This window comes from Micromys minutus (assembly GCF_963924665.1).
Source record: "Micromys minutus genome assembly, chromosome: 11".
In the NCBI taxonomy this organism is placed as follows: Eukaryota; Metazoa; Chordata; class Mammalia; order Rodentia; family Muridae; genus Micromys; species Micromys minutus.
The window spans coordinates 2855425-2873400 of NC_137980.1; the positions used below are offsets into that span (position 1 = coordinate 2855425).

The 17976-nt window shown below is 41.1% G+C and overlaps 1 protein-coding gene across 1 annotated transcript in view; it reads left to right on the forward strand.

The window, feature by feature from the left end:
* The window catches only part of ARB2A (ARB2 cotranscriptional regulator A), a 335574-nt gene extending 322142 nt beyond the window's left edge, over positions 1 to 13432 (forward strand). Inside the window, exon 10 of the mRNA XM_080924716.1 lies at positions 10758 to 13432. Coding sequence (XP_080780842.1) covers positions 10758 to 10900 — 143 coding nt within the window. The 3' untranslated portion in view covers positions 10901 to 13432. The remainder of the gene's footprint in view (positions 1 to 10757) is intronic.
* Positions 13433 to 17976: the final 4544 nt, after the last annotated feature.

Here is a 17976-nt window from a genome sequence, read left to right on the forward strand (position 1 = left end):
TAGTGATACCCAAAAAGTATCTAAGATTCTCTGGAAAATTATCTCTATCCTTTACTACTTTAATATGATTATAAGTCCCACAGTGATATTAAATTACTTTAAAAATGGACTTGCATAGCTAAGTGATAAAATTTTTAAGTATTATACATGGGACTGGAGAGGGGCTCACTGCTTCAGAGCACTGGCTGTTCTTTCACAGGATACAGGTTCAATTCCCTGTACCAACATGATGGCTCTGAGGTGCTCTTCTGGACTCTGTGGGAACTATACACATATGTTACTTAGACATACATGCAAACACAACACCCATACACATAAAATAAACAGGGAAAAATTCCCAGACAGTGGTGGCACATGCCTATAATTCCAACACTCAGGAGGCAGAAGCAGAAGGATCTTTGAGTTTAAGGCATACTTGGTCCACCAAGTGACTTCCAGGAGAGCCAGGAATACACAGAGAAATCCTGTCCACAAAATAGGAGGAGGAGGAAGAGGAGAAGAAGGGGCAGGAGGAAGTAGAGTACAGCCAGTACTTAAAACAAAAAGAATGGAAACAGCATGTTCTTGCCAAATTCTGTTTCACATTTAAGTTCATTTTAAGTTCATTTCTTAAGGATATTCATTTCTATTACTGTGTATCAAACCCAAGATTGTAAATGTTTACAAATCTAGAAGCAAACTCAATACCAGAAAAATAAAACTTAATTTCATCAGGAATAAATAATAAAAGATATTAGTGTAGGGGTCATCTGAAAAGTTTGAGAAGGCTTCTACTTGAAAAGTCAGAAGACATCACCATGTAAACGCTATGTTTATGACTATAAAGTCTTTGTTCCCTCATCATTGTTTAGTCATATATGACCATGTGCAGTTAAGTCAGCAACCAGTTCTTAAAGTTTATGTTCAGTTTAATTATTCATAAATCTCCTTGTCCTCTAATATTACCTGATAGAAAGTGGTCATAAAGTAATCAACAGTAAAAATTTGCTGTTGTTTCACAATACATCTGTGAATATATTAAGCTGTACCATGTAAATAAGGTCAAAGTCCTTTAAGAAATCTTGCCATGTAGAAGGCAGTTACACTATAGTATTTAATTTTTCAAAGAGCTGGGTCTATGATGCAGGCTTGTAATCCTCACTTCTTGAGCGGTTAAGACAAGAGGATCATAAGTTCAAGACTTGCCTGAGTGAGTTAATACAGCAAACCGGGTAGGCAACAGTTCCATGTTTTGTGTAGCTTTAAGCAGGCTGAAAAGAACCCATATTAGATATGTAACTGGCAATACGGAAACCACTGTGGTTTCTCCTGAGGACACTGCTTGACCCCAACCAGTAACAAACAGCACTGCCCAATAGAGCTGCTCTTCCTCAGGCATACCATCCAGAACCAGCGAAAAACATGATGTGATAACTTGATGTAAGTTTATTCATAACAATTGTGCTCCCTGGCTTTGATTTTCAGTATATCAGAGTCTGCTATGTTTCCAGTTTAAAGGCTTTTTAATTTAACTTTTGTATTGAAACCAGATTCTTCTCTCATACATAAATGCTGACCACAGTCCCTCCCTCCAGTCCTCCCGCCTTCCCACCCCACACCCTTCTTCCACCGCTTCCCCTCTCATTTCCCTTAAGAAACAACTAGACAGGACAAAACAAGATACAGTACCACATAACAAAACTCTCACGTGGAGGCTGGACAAGGCAGCCCAGCAGGAGGAAGAGTCAGAGACACCCTTGCTCCACTGTTAGGAATCCCACAAAAACACCAAGCTAACAGCAGCCTTAGCACATGGGCACAGGACTTGGTGCAGACCCGTGCAGACCCCAGGCCTGCTGCCTCAGTCTCTGTGAGTCCACGTGAGCCTGCTCAGTTGACTTAATGGATCGTGTTCTCCTGGTATCCTCCATGCCCGCTGACTCCTACAGTCTTCTCTCCCTAAAACGTTAAATTTTAAATTACAAAACTCTTGTTTCTAATTTAAAGTTCTACAACTGGAAAAGGTAAATCACCTAATCATTAGAAAGGAAAATCAAAACTAAATTTATTCAGACTACAGTTATATATAAAACTCAAAATCTAGAGACTTTTTTTTCCTGGTGTTTTAAGACATAGCTTCTTTGTGTCCTGGAACTCACTCTGTAGATAAGGCTGGCCTCCAACCCAGAGATCAGTCTGATGCTGGGATCAAAGGTGTGTACCACTATGCTAGAGAGACATTATTAGTATAAAAAAGTATCCCAGCTAGAGATACATTATTAATATAAAAAAAGCTAATTCAGCAAGATAGTCAGATACAAATTCAGTGAATAAAAATGCATTTTATATACCAGTCACAGTTAAAGGTAAAGTGTTTTAAGATCCATTTACTTTATCATCAATGAATATTTGATACTAAAAAATTTAAGTAACATGTATACTTAATTATCTAACGAAGCAAAGTGCCAGCTTTTCTCAAATTGGAACATAAATGTTGGCCCAGTTTTCTTGTTTTTTTTTTTTTTTTTCTTCTCCTTCCCATTTCCTTTTTTGTATTATCTTTCTAGGCTGTCCCAAACTTGTATGGAGTTGAAGATGGTCTTGAATTCCTCATCTTTCTGTCTCTATCTCCCAAGTGCCAATATTATAGGTATATACCATCTCTTCTCCCTCCCTTCTTTCTTCCTTCCTTTCCTTTATTTATTTGTTTGTTTGTTTTGTTTGTTTATTCATTCATTCACTTATTCATTTATTGAGTTAGGATATGCACAGAAACCACAGTGGGCATTGTGAAGGCCACAGGACAGCTTTCTGCTCTTTCCTCTTAGTGTTGACTCTGAGGATCAAACTCAGGACGTCCGGCTTCAGGCAGCTTTCTTTTCCCTTCTCCCCTCTGCCCTCTCACCTCTAGCCTCTCCCCTCCCCCCTTCACTCCCTGGAAGACTGGCCTTGAATTCCTGGTCTCAGTCAGTACTGCCTCAGCCTTCTGAGTAATTTAGATGACAGGCCTGCACTACCATATCAGACTTAGCAGGTCTTTCGTTTGGTTGGTTATTTGGGGTTATGTTTGTGTGAGTTTCTGGATTCCCAAGGCCACCAGAATGGAAAACTGGCAGTCACAGATAGATACCCTCCTTGTCATGATACAGCAACCAAAAATAAATCTCTCTAGGGTTAGAAAACAGGATGCATGCAGAAAAAGACCAAAAGGTGGGCAGAGTACTCTGACTACTCCTCCTGGAAGCCTTTGCCAGTGTTTTCTGGAACCTGGGGAAGCTCCAAAGAACCAGGCTAGAGAAACTCTAGGATGCGGTAAGCCTACGCAAGTTGTGATTCTGATGGAGCTAGGCCCTGAATGCTGGCAGGAGTCAACCATGGTGCCTATGCTTATGAGGTTCCGGATGGCACTGGGCTTGAGGCCAACACCTTGTCTGCATTTTATCCATGTTCTGAAATGTTATGGGATGCTGAATTTCAAGGTAGTCTAGCATTTGGACAGTTGTGTGGTATAGCAACCAAGAGGGCAGTGAGAATTGTGAGCATAAAACCAAGAATAAAAGCTTAGGAATCTTGTAGTTTACCAAGAAGAGAAGCACATGTGAAGCTGCGGCCTAGGGCAGCGAAGTGCACCCGCTAGAGAGAACAGCTAGATGACTCCAAGGACTTTGCTTCGGGGCAATAGGAAAGGTGTCTTGACCGGCATCTAGGTCCACCCATCACAAGCTGAAGCTATAAAGTTCAATTCTGTTCAGAGACTGATTTAGCTCCAGAGTGTGCTGTTTACACAAGGCTACCTCAGGACACCTTTCTCATGCTCAGCCACCTACAGGCTGCTAAGGCTTTGGTCCCATGAGTCTCCTATGGCTGGTGGCCAACCGTGCCCATGGGATGCCGATGGTGTAGTTCTACAGGATGCAGGACTAGCAGACTCAATGAAGATTTTACCACCCAGATTTCAAAAGAAGCCTGAGATGGTTAGACAGTGTGTGGCAGGATGAGAGCTCCTGCTGCAGGGAAGCCTGGGATACAGTGCATCCCCAGGAAGTCAGAGGACCAGACCTGGAGCATCTACCACAGGAAGACCTGGGCACTGAGCAGAGGCTATCTGAGCCAGACCCTTGGGAACATACCACTTGCTCTGAGTGCCAGAGATGGAGCTACAGGGTTTGAGTTTTTAGTCTTCTTTGGTTCAGTCTTTCCTTGCTTTTTTTTTTTTCTCCTTTTTTTTTTTTTTTTTTTTTGAAAGAAAATGGTTTGCTCCATACCAATAAATCTTGGAAGTATGAACTTGGTTTTTGATTTTACAAGGGCTCAAGACTAAGCGTTTGCCTTACGTCAGAACATTTTGAACTCAATTTTTTTTTAAATTTTTGGTGTATGATGTTTTTATTTGTAAGGTTTTTCATAATACTTAATAAAAGGAGACATGCATACGTAAGCACATGCGCATATACAAACATACACTACAACTGCCATGCATGCGTGTGCTCATGCAGTAACGAAATGTTCCCCTTTTGACTATCGATTCTTTTCTCATACAATATGTTCTGATTACAGTTCCCAATCCAATTTCACTCTTTGTGTAGGATTTCCGTTTTCTCAGCACCATTGATTGAAGACATTCTCCTTCTCTCATTGTATCTCCTCTTAGTGCCCTGGTCAAAGCTCGTTGACTGCACAGGGTTAATTTCTGTTTTATACTATGTGGTTACTCAAGCCTTCTAACACAGTTTTAAGTCAGGGAGTGCTATCTCTCCTACGTGGCTTTCATTCCCAGGGTTGCTTTGGCTCATCAGGTTCAGTCGATCTGTACAAATTTTAACATTTTTTTCTATTTCCATGGAAAGTACCATTGGAGTTTTAATGGGAATTTGCCACAATATGGATATACTTCTAGGTCCTATGGGGCAGGGGGGAGGGGAGCCAGACTTAGAAAAAAAATCACATGCTCACTTACGTCATATTTAGTGGCACATACCCTTAATCCCAGCACTCAAGAAGCTGAACCCAGCCTAATCTAAAAGTCAAACACAGAGAGAAAGAGCACAGCATGAGCAGGAGAGTTAGTGAAAAGAAAAAACACAGGTTGAATTAGTGATTTTGTGAAGGAAATGTTTTCAGCTCTTCTTATCATGAAAGAAAATAATTGTGTGAGGTACATGTTAATTTGTTTCATTTTCCATGTGTATATCTTCTCATACTGTAGACATTAAACATGTTCAAGAAAATTTTTAAATAATGCTTAAATCATTTAATCAGAAGATAGTGGCAGCAGAAAATATAAGATTTTGCCCATCCCTTTTAAAAAGTAAAAATTATTTTGTGTACACTGGTGGCTTTGTCTGTGTGTGTGCAGTGCCAGCAGAGGTCAGAAGCCACACTGGCTGCCTTGGAACTGGAGATATAGATGCTTGTGAGCTGCCACAGGGGTGCCGGAACTGAACCTGGGTCCTCTGGAAGAACAGCTGATGCTCTTAATTGTTGAACCATCTCTCCAGCCCCTTTTGCCCATTCTTAAGGGGAATTGATATATCTTTAGAGGCAAGTCTTAGGTAATATATCAGTCATTAAGTCCAAAGATGGCAGGTCAGGCATTGTGGTACACACTTTAATCCCTGCCATTTGGGAGACAGAAGTGAGTGCATGTCCGTGACTTCAAGGCCAACCTACTCTAATAGTGAGTTTCAGGACAGCTGGGGCTACCCAGGAAGGCCCCATCTCAAAATTGAAAAGAAAAAGAAAGAAACCATCTGTATATCTGCTAATTAAAGTAGTGAAAATGCATCTCTCTTTATTGATTTGGGGGGGGGCTGGCTAGGACGGTTTGCCCTGGGTTCAAGGAGAGACCTGTAGCTACTAAAGGCTCTGCTCTGCCTCAAGAGTAAGTTTACTTCCCAGAGTTGTCTCCTTGGGTCTTAAACTTCCCAGTGTCTCTCGTTGCCCTTCTATGTCCCACTGGAGCTAAGAGATACTTAGCAGCACATTGGTAAGCACACAAAAGGACGGGCTCCCCAGAAGCTGCAGACGCCTGGGTTTCCACATCCAGTGTTTCTTCTGTATTCTACCCTATCTCTTCACTTAGGCCAAACCTGACATCTCCCTTTGAGGGCCTGGCATGGTGCCAGTGGACTTGCAACCATCTTAGAACTGTGCTGGCTTAGCTGCAGTCGGCATTGCTACCACACTGTCCCAATGCATACTTTACTCCACCTCCCTGTGTGGCAGGTCCACTTGGGGAACCTCTGTTATCTTTCTGGCAGTACCCCAGTTCCCAAATAATGAATAAATGCCTAGGCCATAAGCTTGGGCCTGTTTCCTAACTAGCTCGTAACTTACATAACCCTTATTGGATTCTGTGTGCCACATGACCAGTTACCTCTCTCAGTTTCATACGGCATCTTCTCAGAGTCGGGTGCTGAATCTTTTCTGGTCTTTCCCCATGGCCTCTTCACACCTTCTTCTCTTCCTGTGCTCTGACTCTGGTCTCTCTGGAACTCCCTGCCTGGGACTGGATGTTCTGCCGTATTTTTTTTCTGCCACTGAGGTGGTGTTATTAACCAATCAGAGATGACAGAAAACAATTTTTTACATAACGTTGAGGCCTGACCATGCCATGGTCTGGACTGTGACCAGATGTTTAGGCATAGACATCGGCGTCTGAACACACAGTGCACAAGGCCAACCCCCAACACACTTGCACTGTGCACTCACAGGGCTTCCTTAGCAACCTTTCTCTGTTCAAATATAAGTTTGCATTTTTTAGCTGTATCCCTTTTAGAAACTCTGGCATTCATTTTCAGACAGATCTCAGTGGTTTTGTTTTCTTTTTAGGAGGCAGAGTATTTCTCAGTGCTCTGGTTTTCTCTGATTCTTCATAACATTCTAAAAATAACTTAGTGAGCTGATAAATTCATTACTTAATCCCACTGGGGTTCACTAATACCTATTGCACACTCTCAATTTTTATATGAGACTCTTTCAAGAATTTCCTTGCCTGTTATTATCAACATACTTGTATTGACAAGGTCTTCATTGCTTCTTAATTGTGCATATTTCTTTTTCTTATTAAAGATCAATTTTTAGAATCGAACTTTGTCATTTTGAAAATATCAAAGACATGTTACCCCATTAATATATGTCTCGTAAACTCATATTTTCTTTTCCCCTTTGTCATAGGAATTTGCAATGTTTTTATCTTATGCTTTAAATATATATATAATATATATTCTTCTGCAAAGAAGACAAAATAGAGAACATAGTGAGACAGTTCTCCATGAAATAAAGATATAATAAATTATCATACTTAGGGGTGACTTTGTGAACAATGATATTCCCTATTCTAGCCAGACCTAACATGTAAATTATACATGGAATGCTGAAATTATTCCATGATGTTTTGGTCTTGGGCCATGTAAAATAAAGTGACTAGTAATAATTAAAACAGTGAATCAAATCAAGAAATTCTTTTGAACTATCTTTTTGGTAAATGTTTCTCTACAATTATAATGTTCTTCAGTCTCTATTCATAACTTATAATTTACCAGTAAACCTCATATATCTGGCAAAAGTGTGTGTGAGTGTGTGTGTGTGTGTGTGTGCTTGGAACTGAATAACGTATCTAGGGCTTGTCCCAGAGGAAGACAGATTCACCCTATTTCAGCAGTCATTAGGTGCCTGTAACTGTTTAAGTTTTATATCATCCAAGAAAACTGTGTGTTATACTTGGGTGTGTAAGTGCTATGGCACACATGAGGTCAGAAGACAACTCTCTGGGGTCACCTCCCTCCACCACCATGTGCGGATTGTTGGGCTTACTGGCGGGTACTTTTAGGTGCTGAGCCATCACACCAGCTCAAAGGAGAGGGATTTTTTATTGGATATTTTATGTATTTACATTTCAGCTGTTATGTCCTTTCCTCTCCTCCTCCCCCTTCCTTCCTTCCCCCTCCCCTGCTTCCATGAAACTGCTCCCACTCCCACCTCATCGCCTGGCATTCCCCTACACCTGGGAAATGAGCTTTCACTGGACTAAGGGCTTCTCCTCCTATTGATGCCAGACAATGGCATCCTTTGCTACATATATGGCTGGAGCCATGGGTCTCTCCATGTGTATTCATTGATTGGTGTTTTAGTTCCAGGGAGCTGTGGGAGATCTGGTTTGTTGATGTTGTTCTTCCTATAGGGTTGCAACCCCTTCAGTTCCTTCAGTCCTTTCTCTAGCTCCAAGGAGAGGGATTTTTTTTATCAAAATATAAATATGCATTTACCAACTCTTACTTTAGAAAGAATTCTGTGAGTCCCGCGCCCCCACCCTAACTGGGTTAACATAGGTAATTCAGCAGGCAACCTGCTTTACTTACTGATTGTCTCTCTTCTGATAAAAGCATACATTGTAATTATTTCATCTCTGTTTGCAAGGGTAGATGTTCAGAACAACTGTACAGACTCAATTCTTCTTCATATAATGTTTTTTTCAGACTAGGACTGCTCTGAGTCTTGTCATAAGCCAAAACCAAAAAAAAAACAAAAAAAAAAGTGTAGTGACTTTATCATCAAGGACATTTGTTCATCCTTCAGAAAGATTGTCACTAGGGAAAGAGGGGGAGTTAAAATTGAGACCATTGACTCAAATCTCTCCAGAGTCATAGTCTGGAGTAAGAGAATTGTGAGAGGAGCTCCCTGAGAATGTTGCGAATTGATCCTCACCTGGTCAGCACTGGCAGGTGTAACTGATTTTATGGACAAATGGCAGATGTGAGCAGGTGAGGGATTGGGAAGCAAAGAGACAGCTAACACTTGGGGGACACTCACTGCTTGGGAATAGCTGCTGCTGTGTGTTATGCATCTGTGGATGGTTGTTTGTAAAGAACAAACACAGATGAACTATTCTGGCCCCTGCATCAGGAATGCAGTTAAATACTTGGTACTGAGCTGAAAGGGAATTTTAGAACCTACATTAAAAGACAAATTCTTCATGAGCCTGCCCAGAGACAGGGCCTTCTAGAAACATTCATGACAATTTATTTGAAATGGACATGCTTGAGAGTGTCTAGAAATACACACTTGTGCTTTAAAAATATAATTACCTCCAATTTCAAAGGAGCCCATGATGGGCATCATTTGACTATCTTAGTAAAAAAATACAATAATGGTACCAGCACGTTTCATGTGTTTTAAAGACCTTGGGGAAGTCTGACTTTTCCCCTAAGAATTCTGTTAAGAATTATCAGGATTCATTCAGACCCTTTAGGACTTACTAGTAAAACCCATACTCACCAGTTCCTTCCACTGAATAAATTGAATTTTGCCAGAAATGTGTAAGCAAATAGAGAAATGGAGAAATGACCTCATTTTTCAGTGTGGAAACAGTGCTGTAGGAGGATGTGTCTCCAGAGGATGACTACAATATTGGATCTTAGTTCCAAGAGCAGGTTCACAAGGCCAGAGAGGAGGAGGTGAACACTCTCCATTGTGAAGGGCACCTGGGAAGAAATGACTTCTCCAGTAGGGACGGCTCCCACAGCTAAGTCACACAAACTTGTGGCTTTCTACTCTCTGGCCAGCCAAGTGCAGCCATAGCATCCTTATTGTTACATCTCCCAGACTGTGATACTGTCACAAAGCTGTTGCTAGGCAACAAATGTGGTTACCAGGTCTCAGCGAATAGCTGAAGGGGGAAGGCAAAGTGTTGCACCATTGTAGAGTAACCATAGCAATGACCTACTATTACAGACTAAAGAATTATCATTAACAATGTTAAAGTATCAGAGGCCCTGAATTCAGGGACTTCCAAACAACATCTGCCTAACGGAGTGATTGTAGATGAGATTTCAACTGTTTCCTAATTTCTATGAGGGAGTATTTGTAATTATTTTTATTTTAATTAAAAAATTGATTATGAAGTTATTGGTTAAATTATAAATCACAAATAGTTTTTTCTTAGGCCCATATTATTTCTTCGTGTATTCCCAGTTCTACAGGCTGCCTGCTGCCTTTGTCCAACTAAAGATTCCATTTGGTTTGAAAATAGGGTATATTATTCAACCCAAACCACAGACAGAAACTGTAGTAAAATAACCTGGTAAATTGAAAAATCTAACGTTTCTCTGAATTCCCTGACTGAATAGAAGGCCTTAATGCTCTTTCAGTGCTTCTGCTTTGAAACACTTTTTGTCTGGCTTTTCCAGATCTGTTCTAAAATCTCTAAGGCATGTGGCCCGCCTAGGATACTTTCAAGGCCCCTAGTCGCCTTTGAATCTGTCCTTTCATTAAACATCTCCAGTGATTTGGTCCCAGTGACCTCACTGAGTCAGTCGTGTCCAACATCAGAGACTGGGCCAGGCCAGAAAAAGAATTTTCCCCCCATTCTGCCTGGGAAGCCCAGACACCGAGGTGCTGGGGGTGGGTGTGGTGGAATCCGGATCCCGCACGCTGGGGAAACCAATCCCCGGCCTGGGGAGGTGGGTGGTTTCTGGGCGGGAGAGGGAGTGGCCCTTCCCGCGGAGCTACTGGATTGGCCCTGAGGGCCTCGGGCCCGGGAGCTCTGGGCTGTACCTCCGGGCCAGGCAGGCAAGTCCTAGCGGGGCGGGGAGGGGAGGGGGGAGAGGAGGGAGGGGGAGGGGGACGTAGGCTGCGCGCCCCGGGACGGGCGGGACCGGGGCCTGGGAGCGAGCGCGAGGCGAGCTCGCCGGTGGCGGTGCACTCGCCTGGAGGACAGGTTCCTCGCCTCGGGCCACACACCCGCGCGACCCCTCGTAACCCCATGTGTGTTTCCGCAGGCACCGACCGTCACGAGCTCACTTCGTGGAAGAGCTTCCCGTCCATCTTCAAGTTCTTCGCGGAAGCCTCGGAGGCCAAGAGCAGCTCGCAGAAGCCGGCGCTGACGCGGCGCTCGCACCGGATCAAGCACGAGGAGCTGTGACGCGCAGCCGCCCGCCGCGTCCGCAGCCGCCCGCAGCCCACGGCCCCCATTAGATTGCTTTCTTCCTCCCGCGCAGGGTCGTGATGTGTCCGTCTAAATAGCGTTTTGCATTATTTCTAGATGAGTGCAACTGTCAAAGCAGTATGGCTCCGGCGGCCTGGGGCCGAGCGTGGCCGAGCGCTGCGGGCCGGGCCGACCGCGGCTGACAGCACCCGGCGCGCCGCGGCCCGGCACCTCCACCGGCGCGGCTGGCCGAGCGGCGTCTGCGCGGTCCTACCGCCCGCTGCAGCGCGGCCACTGCTGCCCGGCCTCGATCGCGCCCATTTTTAGTCCCCTTTAAACCCAGCGAGCTTTTATTCTAAATCTCAGACTTTCGTTTTAACCAGGTTTTCCCTCGGGTCATCTATGAGCCCTTTTATACAAAGCCACACACCCGAGTCCTAGAAATGCCAACTTTAAATTCAAAACATGATGGACGGTGTAGTTTGGGGAGTACAACTGCTGTCTCCCTACAACGACTTATTTTCACTTCAAGACCCAGAGAAAAACTTTGCATAAAGTACGGAATCCTCTTTTCTGCCCAGTTGAACTCCAGTCAGGAGAGAATATCCAAACGAAAACATTAGCAGATCTTTTAGATGTAGCTAAATGTAGCCCCCATTTTTAGTGAATTTCCAAGTTACTTATAAGAACTTACCTGACTATTAAGTATAAAACGTGATGAGTGACATTGTAATTTAGATGATACTTAAGGTTTGCTCTTTATGTGCCCTGGTGCGAGCGACAGTGGTAAGGTCTCTGATCCTTACTAACTGTACTTTGACCTTTCAGATACAGGATGTTTTACTATCATCAAGAAAATGAAACTGCATGCCCTCTTCCTTCGAAAAGCCAAGTCGGGTTCAAATGTTTCAGTTTCCATCTACAGTAGGAAAAGAGAAGCCTTGTGTGAATGAGTTTCTCTTTTGGGTCCAAAATGTTTCATGTTCTCTTCCTGTGATAGGCTTCTGCCTATAATACCAACAGTTAGGTCCTTTAACCCAACACTGTCAAACAGCTGGCCAGCACTGTGAAGTAGGAAAGATAAAATAAGTTGACATTTTACCAGCTTTCGAATTAAAGCATTAAACGTTAATTACTTGAAATTTTTAATTAGCGAAGATCATATCCAGTGGGTGAGATCGTGATTTAGTACATCCATCCTTTTTTAAATGAATTCAACAAGTAATGTGTCTGCCTTGTTTGAGACCATAAGACAGTATAATCAAAATGAGTCTGAGTTACTAACACCAGGGAAAAAAAATCTGAGCTCAACCACTTCATGGGGAATGTTCTCATATCATGCACTGATTTTAGCTGTTTGCATATACATACGTTCAGTAGTTCTGCTGTGACAGTAAAGTCTTCAGTGACCATGGCTGGGCATCTTCTGATACTACTTAGGCAGAAACACCTTAGGAAAAATCAAAACGGCATTTTATCCAGCTTCTGGGCAGCTCAAAATATGTTACTCCAAAAATGTCAAGCACATTGTACTGGCATAGTGGCCCTTCACATTTCTGATTTTAGAAGGATTGGTGAACTCTGTGGAAATAATATCTTTCCAGTGACTAGGCTTGAAAAATTGGTGTGCATTGAGTATATCTTACCAAATATTATAATTTGTCAGGTGTCTTCAGTATATGAAAATGTTCATAAGAAACTGATTTTTGCAACATTAATGGGGGGAAAACCTATGCAGGGCTAAATTTGATACACTTCTGCAGCTAAATTAAAGTAAATTAAATGTGCTTGGCTTATAAACCAAATAAACATCTCTTGTTCCTTCCCTCCTGGTTCCTCTCTAAAGCTCTTAAATCTTATTTAGAGAAAGTCTCTGTTTCTTTGGGATGAGTACTCTGTAATTGCTGAATTGTTAACTTGTCCTCTCTCTAATAAAGAACTATGTACAACGTTGCATTTTGTAACCTACTTGTGGATCTGAGCTAGAGCAACCCAGAGGGAGCCAGGCACAGCACCCCATCCCCAGCTGATGAGTGACAATGTAGGATTTCGTGACCTGTTGAGTGGGTTGCTGTCGGTATATGTGTAATGATGTTATTCACCTCGGCTTTCTTGGGATAAAGATCTGTTGGCAGTACCCTGCCTGTATGGAGGCCAGGGCTACTCTCATCTTCTCCCCATTTTTATTTTCTGAAAGAGATTTTAGGCACCCAGTGGTAGAAAGGTAGGGTGTAAGCTTTTTTTTTTTTAATCTTATGCTTAGTCCTTAAAGCAAATAGCTGGAGAAAGAAAGGCATCAATTGGAAATTCAAAGTAGTCTGATTCCAGCGTATGTGCTAGGCAGCTGCTCTGGAGCTTTCTAGGGTACCTAACACACAGATCCTGGAAGTCATCCTGGGTGTTTGCTAGACCATCTACTTGTAATAATTGTTCTTTTCTCGAATTACTGCCTCATGCTTTTTGTTTGTTTGTTTATACATCAAAAACAATAAATCGTGGAGCCTCCTGTAATTTTGTTCACCATTTTAAAATAAATTTTTCCAACAAAACAACTGTGTATTCTTCCTCCTCAGCTCTTTTTTCGCCTACTGCATAGAAGGATGTTTAAACTGGAAGCTAGTGGGAGAGCCTGGGCCAGCTTCATCCGAATTATCGCTACTTAGTATTGCAGTTAGTACTGCTGAAGGCACAGCCTAACTTCAGTTGAGTCACTATTTGGCTCATATATATCGTAAAGGTAACATATTTGCCACATATTCTCAATATATAAATATCTTCTTAGTGAGGAAATTGGAAAACTTGACTTCAAATGTTTTCTAAAATAAACATTACAGTACAGTTAATGTAATATCCAAAGAGAGCTGGTAAGTTGCTCCCCACCTGCTGGCAGGGGTGGGGGAGACCTTGATAAGGTATACTCAGCCCAGAACTAACCTGTTTACATCTGTGCTCCAGCTATTGCTTCCGAAACCTTGCACTTCTGTGAAAGGTTTGGGTGACAGTGTGTTAACTAAATTAGCAGTGCTAATAAACTATATTTTTTTCATGTTTCTCTTTATTACCTAGAGTACAATCCAAATATGTGAATCTTACATGTTTTAGATTTTGCAAACTTTTCTCATGTCTTGTGGGGAGAGGCTTAAAAAACATGAGGCATTTATAGATTTGAAATATGGGTGGCAATGAGGGGGTATTATGGTGACTACTTATATACTCTCTGGCATAATATTATAAAATAAAAGACTGTAAGACATACAAGACATACCCCTTTCAAAAAATGTAAAACTTTCCCTCCCTGTATAGAATGATTGAAGAGGGGTCACTTGGATTGTTCACCTTTTATCTAATATTCTATTAATCTCCAAAAAGGAAAAAAATAAAAGATGAGTTTGGGTCTGAGAAAGGGGTTTTTAATCAAAACTTCACAGAGCTTAAAGCTACTCCGCCCAAAGCATTAGCTTCGTGAGGTGGTTTTAGATTTAAACCACTGCAACTTCCATCATTCGGAGTGGACACCAGCTGGAGTGTTGGGGGCAAGGGCGAGTCCTGGAATAGAAGTAGTTATCAAAGCATCCCAGCATTTATCTTGAAATCTGCATATTTTAAAGGACAATGGTAGTTTTAAACCTCATGCTTACAAGGGATGGATGTTGATTTAATTGATTCATTTGGATCAATGTTTTTAAAGTTTCACACCACTGCTCTCTCATGAAGTCAGTGGTTTGACGTGAGACTTCTTGGATCTCCTCCATGGGACCCTCCATAACGTCTAAAACTAGGCACCAGCCTGCAGTGGTGACCGGGAGATCTCAAGACCAATGTAGCTGATGTAATGGAGTGCAGAAACGGTGTTCACTTTCAGCTCAAAGGTTTTAAAGAAATGATGAAAAACAAAGCAAAAAGCTGAAGATTTGCTACTTAGATCAAACCTGAAGATCAAAAACTGGTCATCACAGAGTTGCCGGTATTATCCTTGTGAATTTTAAACTTAGAATATGAGGTTTGGCTTAATCCATGATGTCTTTCAGGCAAGTTTTCCTGGCCTTGAGGTTTGTGGGAAACCTTTTACTATAGTATGTATTGTGGGCATTGGACTTTGTTTAAACAGCTATAAAATATGTTTCTAGCAAGAAATGTATGGAGGTCCAGCATCACTTCTTCAGATCATTCAGCTTATCCTTTTGTATCTGTGACACTGGGTGACAGGAGAAGTTGTCATAGGTAAAATGATGTTGAACTACCTTAACTCTGAGTAAAACCAAGAGTCTGAGATGAAAACACCCAACACTCCAAGAATGATATGTCTCTTTAAAGTTTACAGTCTGAATAATGAACTCAGATAGAAAGTTGGCAGGCAGGCAAACCATGGCACCGTCACACTACAAACCATTTTCACTTTTCTGTCCAATTTCAGAGTGCATGTGTTTGTGAGTATGTCACTAGATCAGTGACAGCTCTTTATTTGCATAATTATATGCTCTGGTCTGAAGAGAAAACTAACCCCCAAATTTCATGGGTCACCAGACTGCAACAATCAATGTTTTATCACGGATGCGAAGCAAAATCTAAGAAGCTATATGAAGTTTCTTGGGGAGTTTTTACTCCTCAGAAAATTAAAAGAGTTTTCCTCTTCTGAATAGATTCAAAATCTCTCCAACTTCTTTGTAACTGAATTCTGTTTGAAGGCAAAACTAGAGATTACCATGTAGATCTGATTGTAGGCTCACTAACCTTGCTTCAAAGTGGTCTAAGTAGAGCAGCATTTTTCTGCACTAAACCTTAAAATTCTTCATAGGATGAGGAGAAATATTGGTCTAATTATGATTTGTCAGAATGAAGTTCATATTAATTGCCATTCAATGTAAAGTTCATTTCCTTCCTCACAAAATCTCAGGGTTTTTTGTGCATATGGGCATAGATACATCCCACATATTCATGGCTTTTTACCGAGGGCTTATGTATACTGCTATTCATTTCAATCTCCAGACAACATATGCAAAATGTGTGTCTATTCAGTGCCTGTAATGTAGTGGTTGCTCTATATGTGCTGGTCTCCATGAAAGTTTGTACATTTTTTATGAAATAGATTTTTCATGTTTAAAATATTCAAGGCTTTGCAATAAATATTTTTAAGGGCTTCAAGTTCATTTGCATCTGTAAATCTCTGCTTGCTATGTAATACATACTCGTGTGTAAGGTTGGCTTTATTTCATTAAAGAAAATTGATTTAAACTGCTAATGTCTTTAGCTTATAGGCACTGTGCCAATTTTGAATACAAAAGAGCATAGAGACACATGCAGACTGTGGTGGGGTTTTTTATGGAGTTATTAAAATCCTGGAAAATTCAATCTCTACCTAGTTTCTTAAAGAGTACAAGGTAGGAGATACACTTTGTAGAACCAGTAGTATGTGAACTTCATTTAAAGTTACTCCAGACATGTTTGAGTCTTGAAGGGAAGCACTTTGGGGACAGGGGAGAATGGCATAGTTTTAAAGTATTTTATTCTCTGTCTGAAGATTAAAAGGTCTTTAAAGTTGGGTGTCAGAAATTTTCTAAAATGTTGCTATTGTTTCAGTGAAAAGCAGATTCCCCCCCCCCCAGTTTTAAATGAAAGTTGAATTATGAATGAAAAAAATTTTTTTTGGTCTATATCATCTGAAAAATCAAACCTCTGCTTGTCAAGAGCACTCCCCATTGCTCTGGTCACCTTTGTGTGGGTCCTACTGAGATGATACTCCTCTAGCCGCAGAACCACTCCCCGGGTGTTTCTGTCCAGACTGAAGGCCTTGGATTCCTCTAGGTAGAAACTTCTCAAAAGTGAATCTGTAAAAACCAATAAATCCAAGTTGAGAATTTTATCCAAATAGAACTAAAGGTTAGAGAATTGTGTTCTTCTGAGTCAGGGCAACAGCATTTTGATGTTAAGGGGAAAAACTCTTCTAAGAAAAATAGTAGACAATATTTATACCTACCAGATTTTTTTTCTTCTATTTTACCTTTGTGAGAGTATTGCTTTAGTATCAGATGGTGCCCTCAGCTCTGGTCTGCCAAGAATGGAGAAGAGACTGTTCTTTCCTACCCGGTCTTAAAGGAGGGAAGACCACAGTCTTCCCCTTTCTATCATGAACATTTGTGTTTCAAATACCACCTAATTCTTACAATGTAAAAGCTTTGTCTCTGGTCCACCTCATCGGCCCATATCTCCTAATTATTTCTCAAAAGCTTTTCATCTTTTTAAAGTCATACAGAAGTGGTTTGTTACATAAGTGTGTGAACATCCTGCACATAGGAACCATCAGAATGTGTCAGCTGGTGTGTTCTCCATCCTCACCTCTTTTGCTTTGCTTCAGTAAATTACTTAATATCATCCCCTGGAATAACCAGCTCTAAAGATAACAGTAGCACATAGTGATACAATTTGGCTTTCATGCAGTTTTGAGAGAAAACCATTAAAATTGCATTGATCTCACAAATATTGACCAAGCGCTTGATATCAAATATCAAATGAGATGCTGTCAGCTGCTCATGGTCATTGTGTCAGCTGTTTGGATTCATGTCCTCTTCCTTCATTGTCACAAGGATTCAAGGTGCTGAGGTGACATAAGACTTTCATGATTAAAACAATTAAGGTCAATTCTTTTTCTGTTTCTCACAATTCTGGCTTGTCTAAACACAGTGCATGATGTATTTGTTATATCATGTATGTCTGATGTGTTTCAGGAATATTCCTGGATAGCGAATATTTCTGTTTACAGAGCTTATTATTTCTATTTTCAGTTCTTTGCATTATTGTTGAAATTATTTCTGTCTGAATTTGCTTTTTTTATGATCATCAGCCTTAAAAAAACAAGATCGTTTGTGTTTTAATAATGCAATTAAAAGCATTACTTTACAACACAGAATGAATTGAATTCTTATCCAACAGGGATATTGCACCTTTTATTCTTGTTGACAACTATAGTGTTTCACAAGAGTAGAATTCAAAGAAGTATTTAGGTAGGTAAAAAATATATATCTTCCTCAATAAAATGTAATCTAGCAGAGTTAAGTCACCCTCTGCTTTCAGTTCCT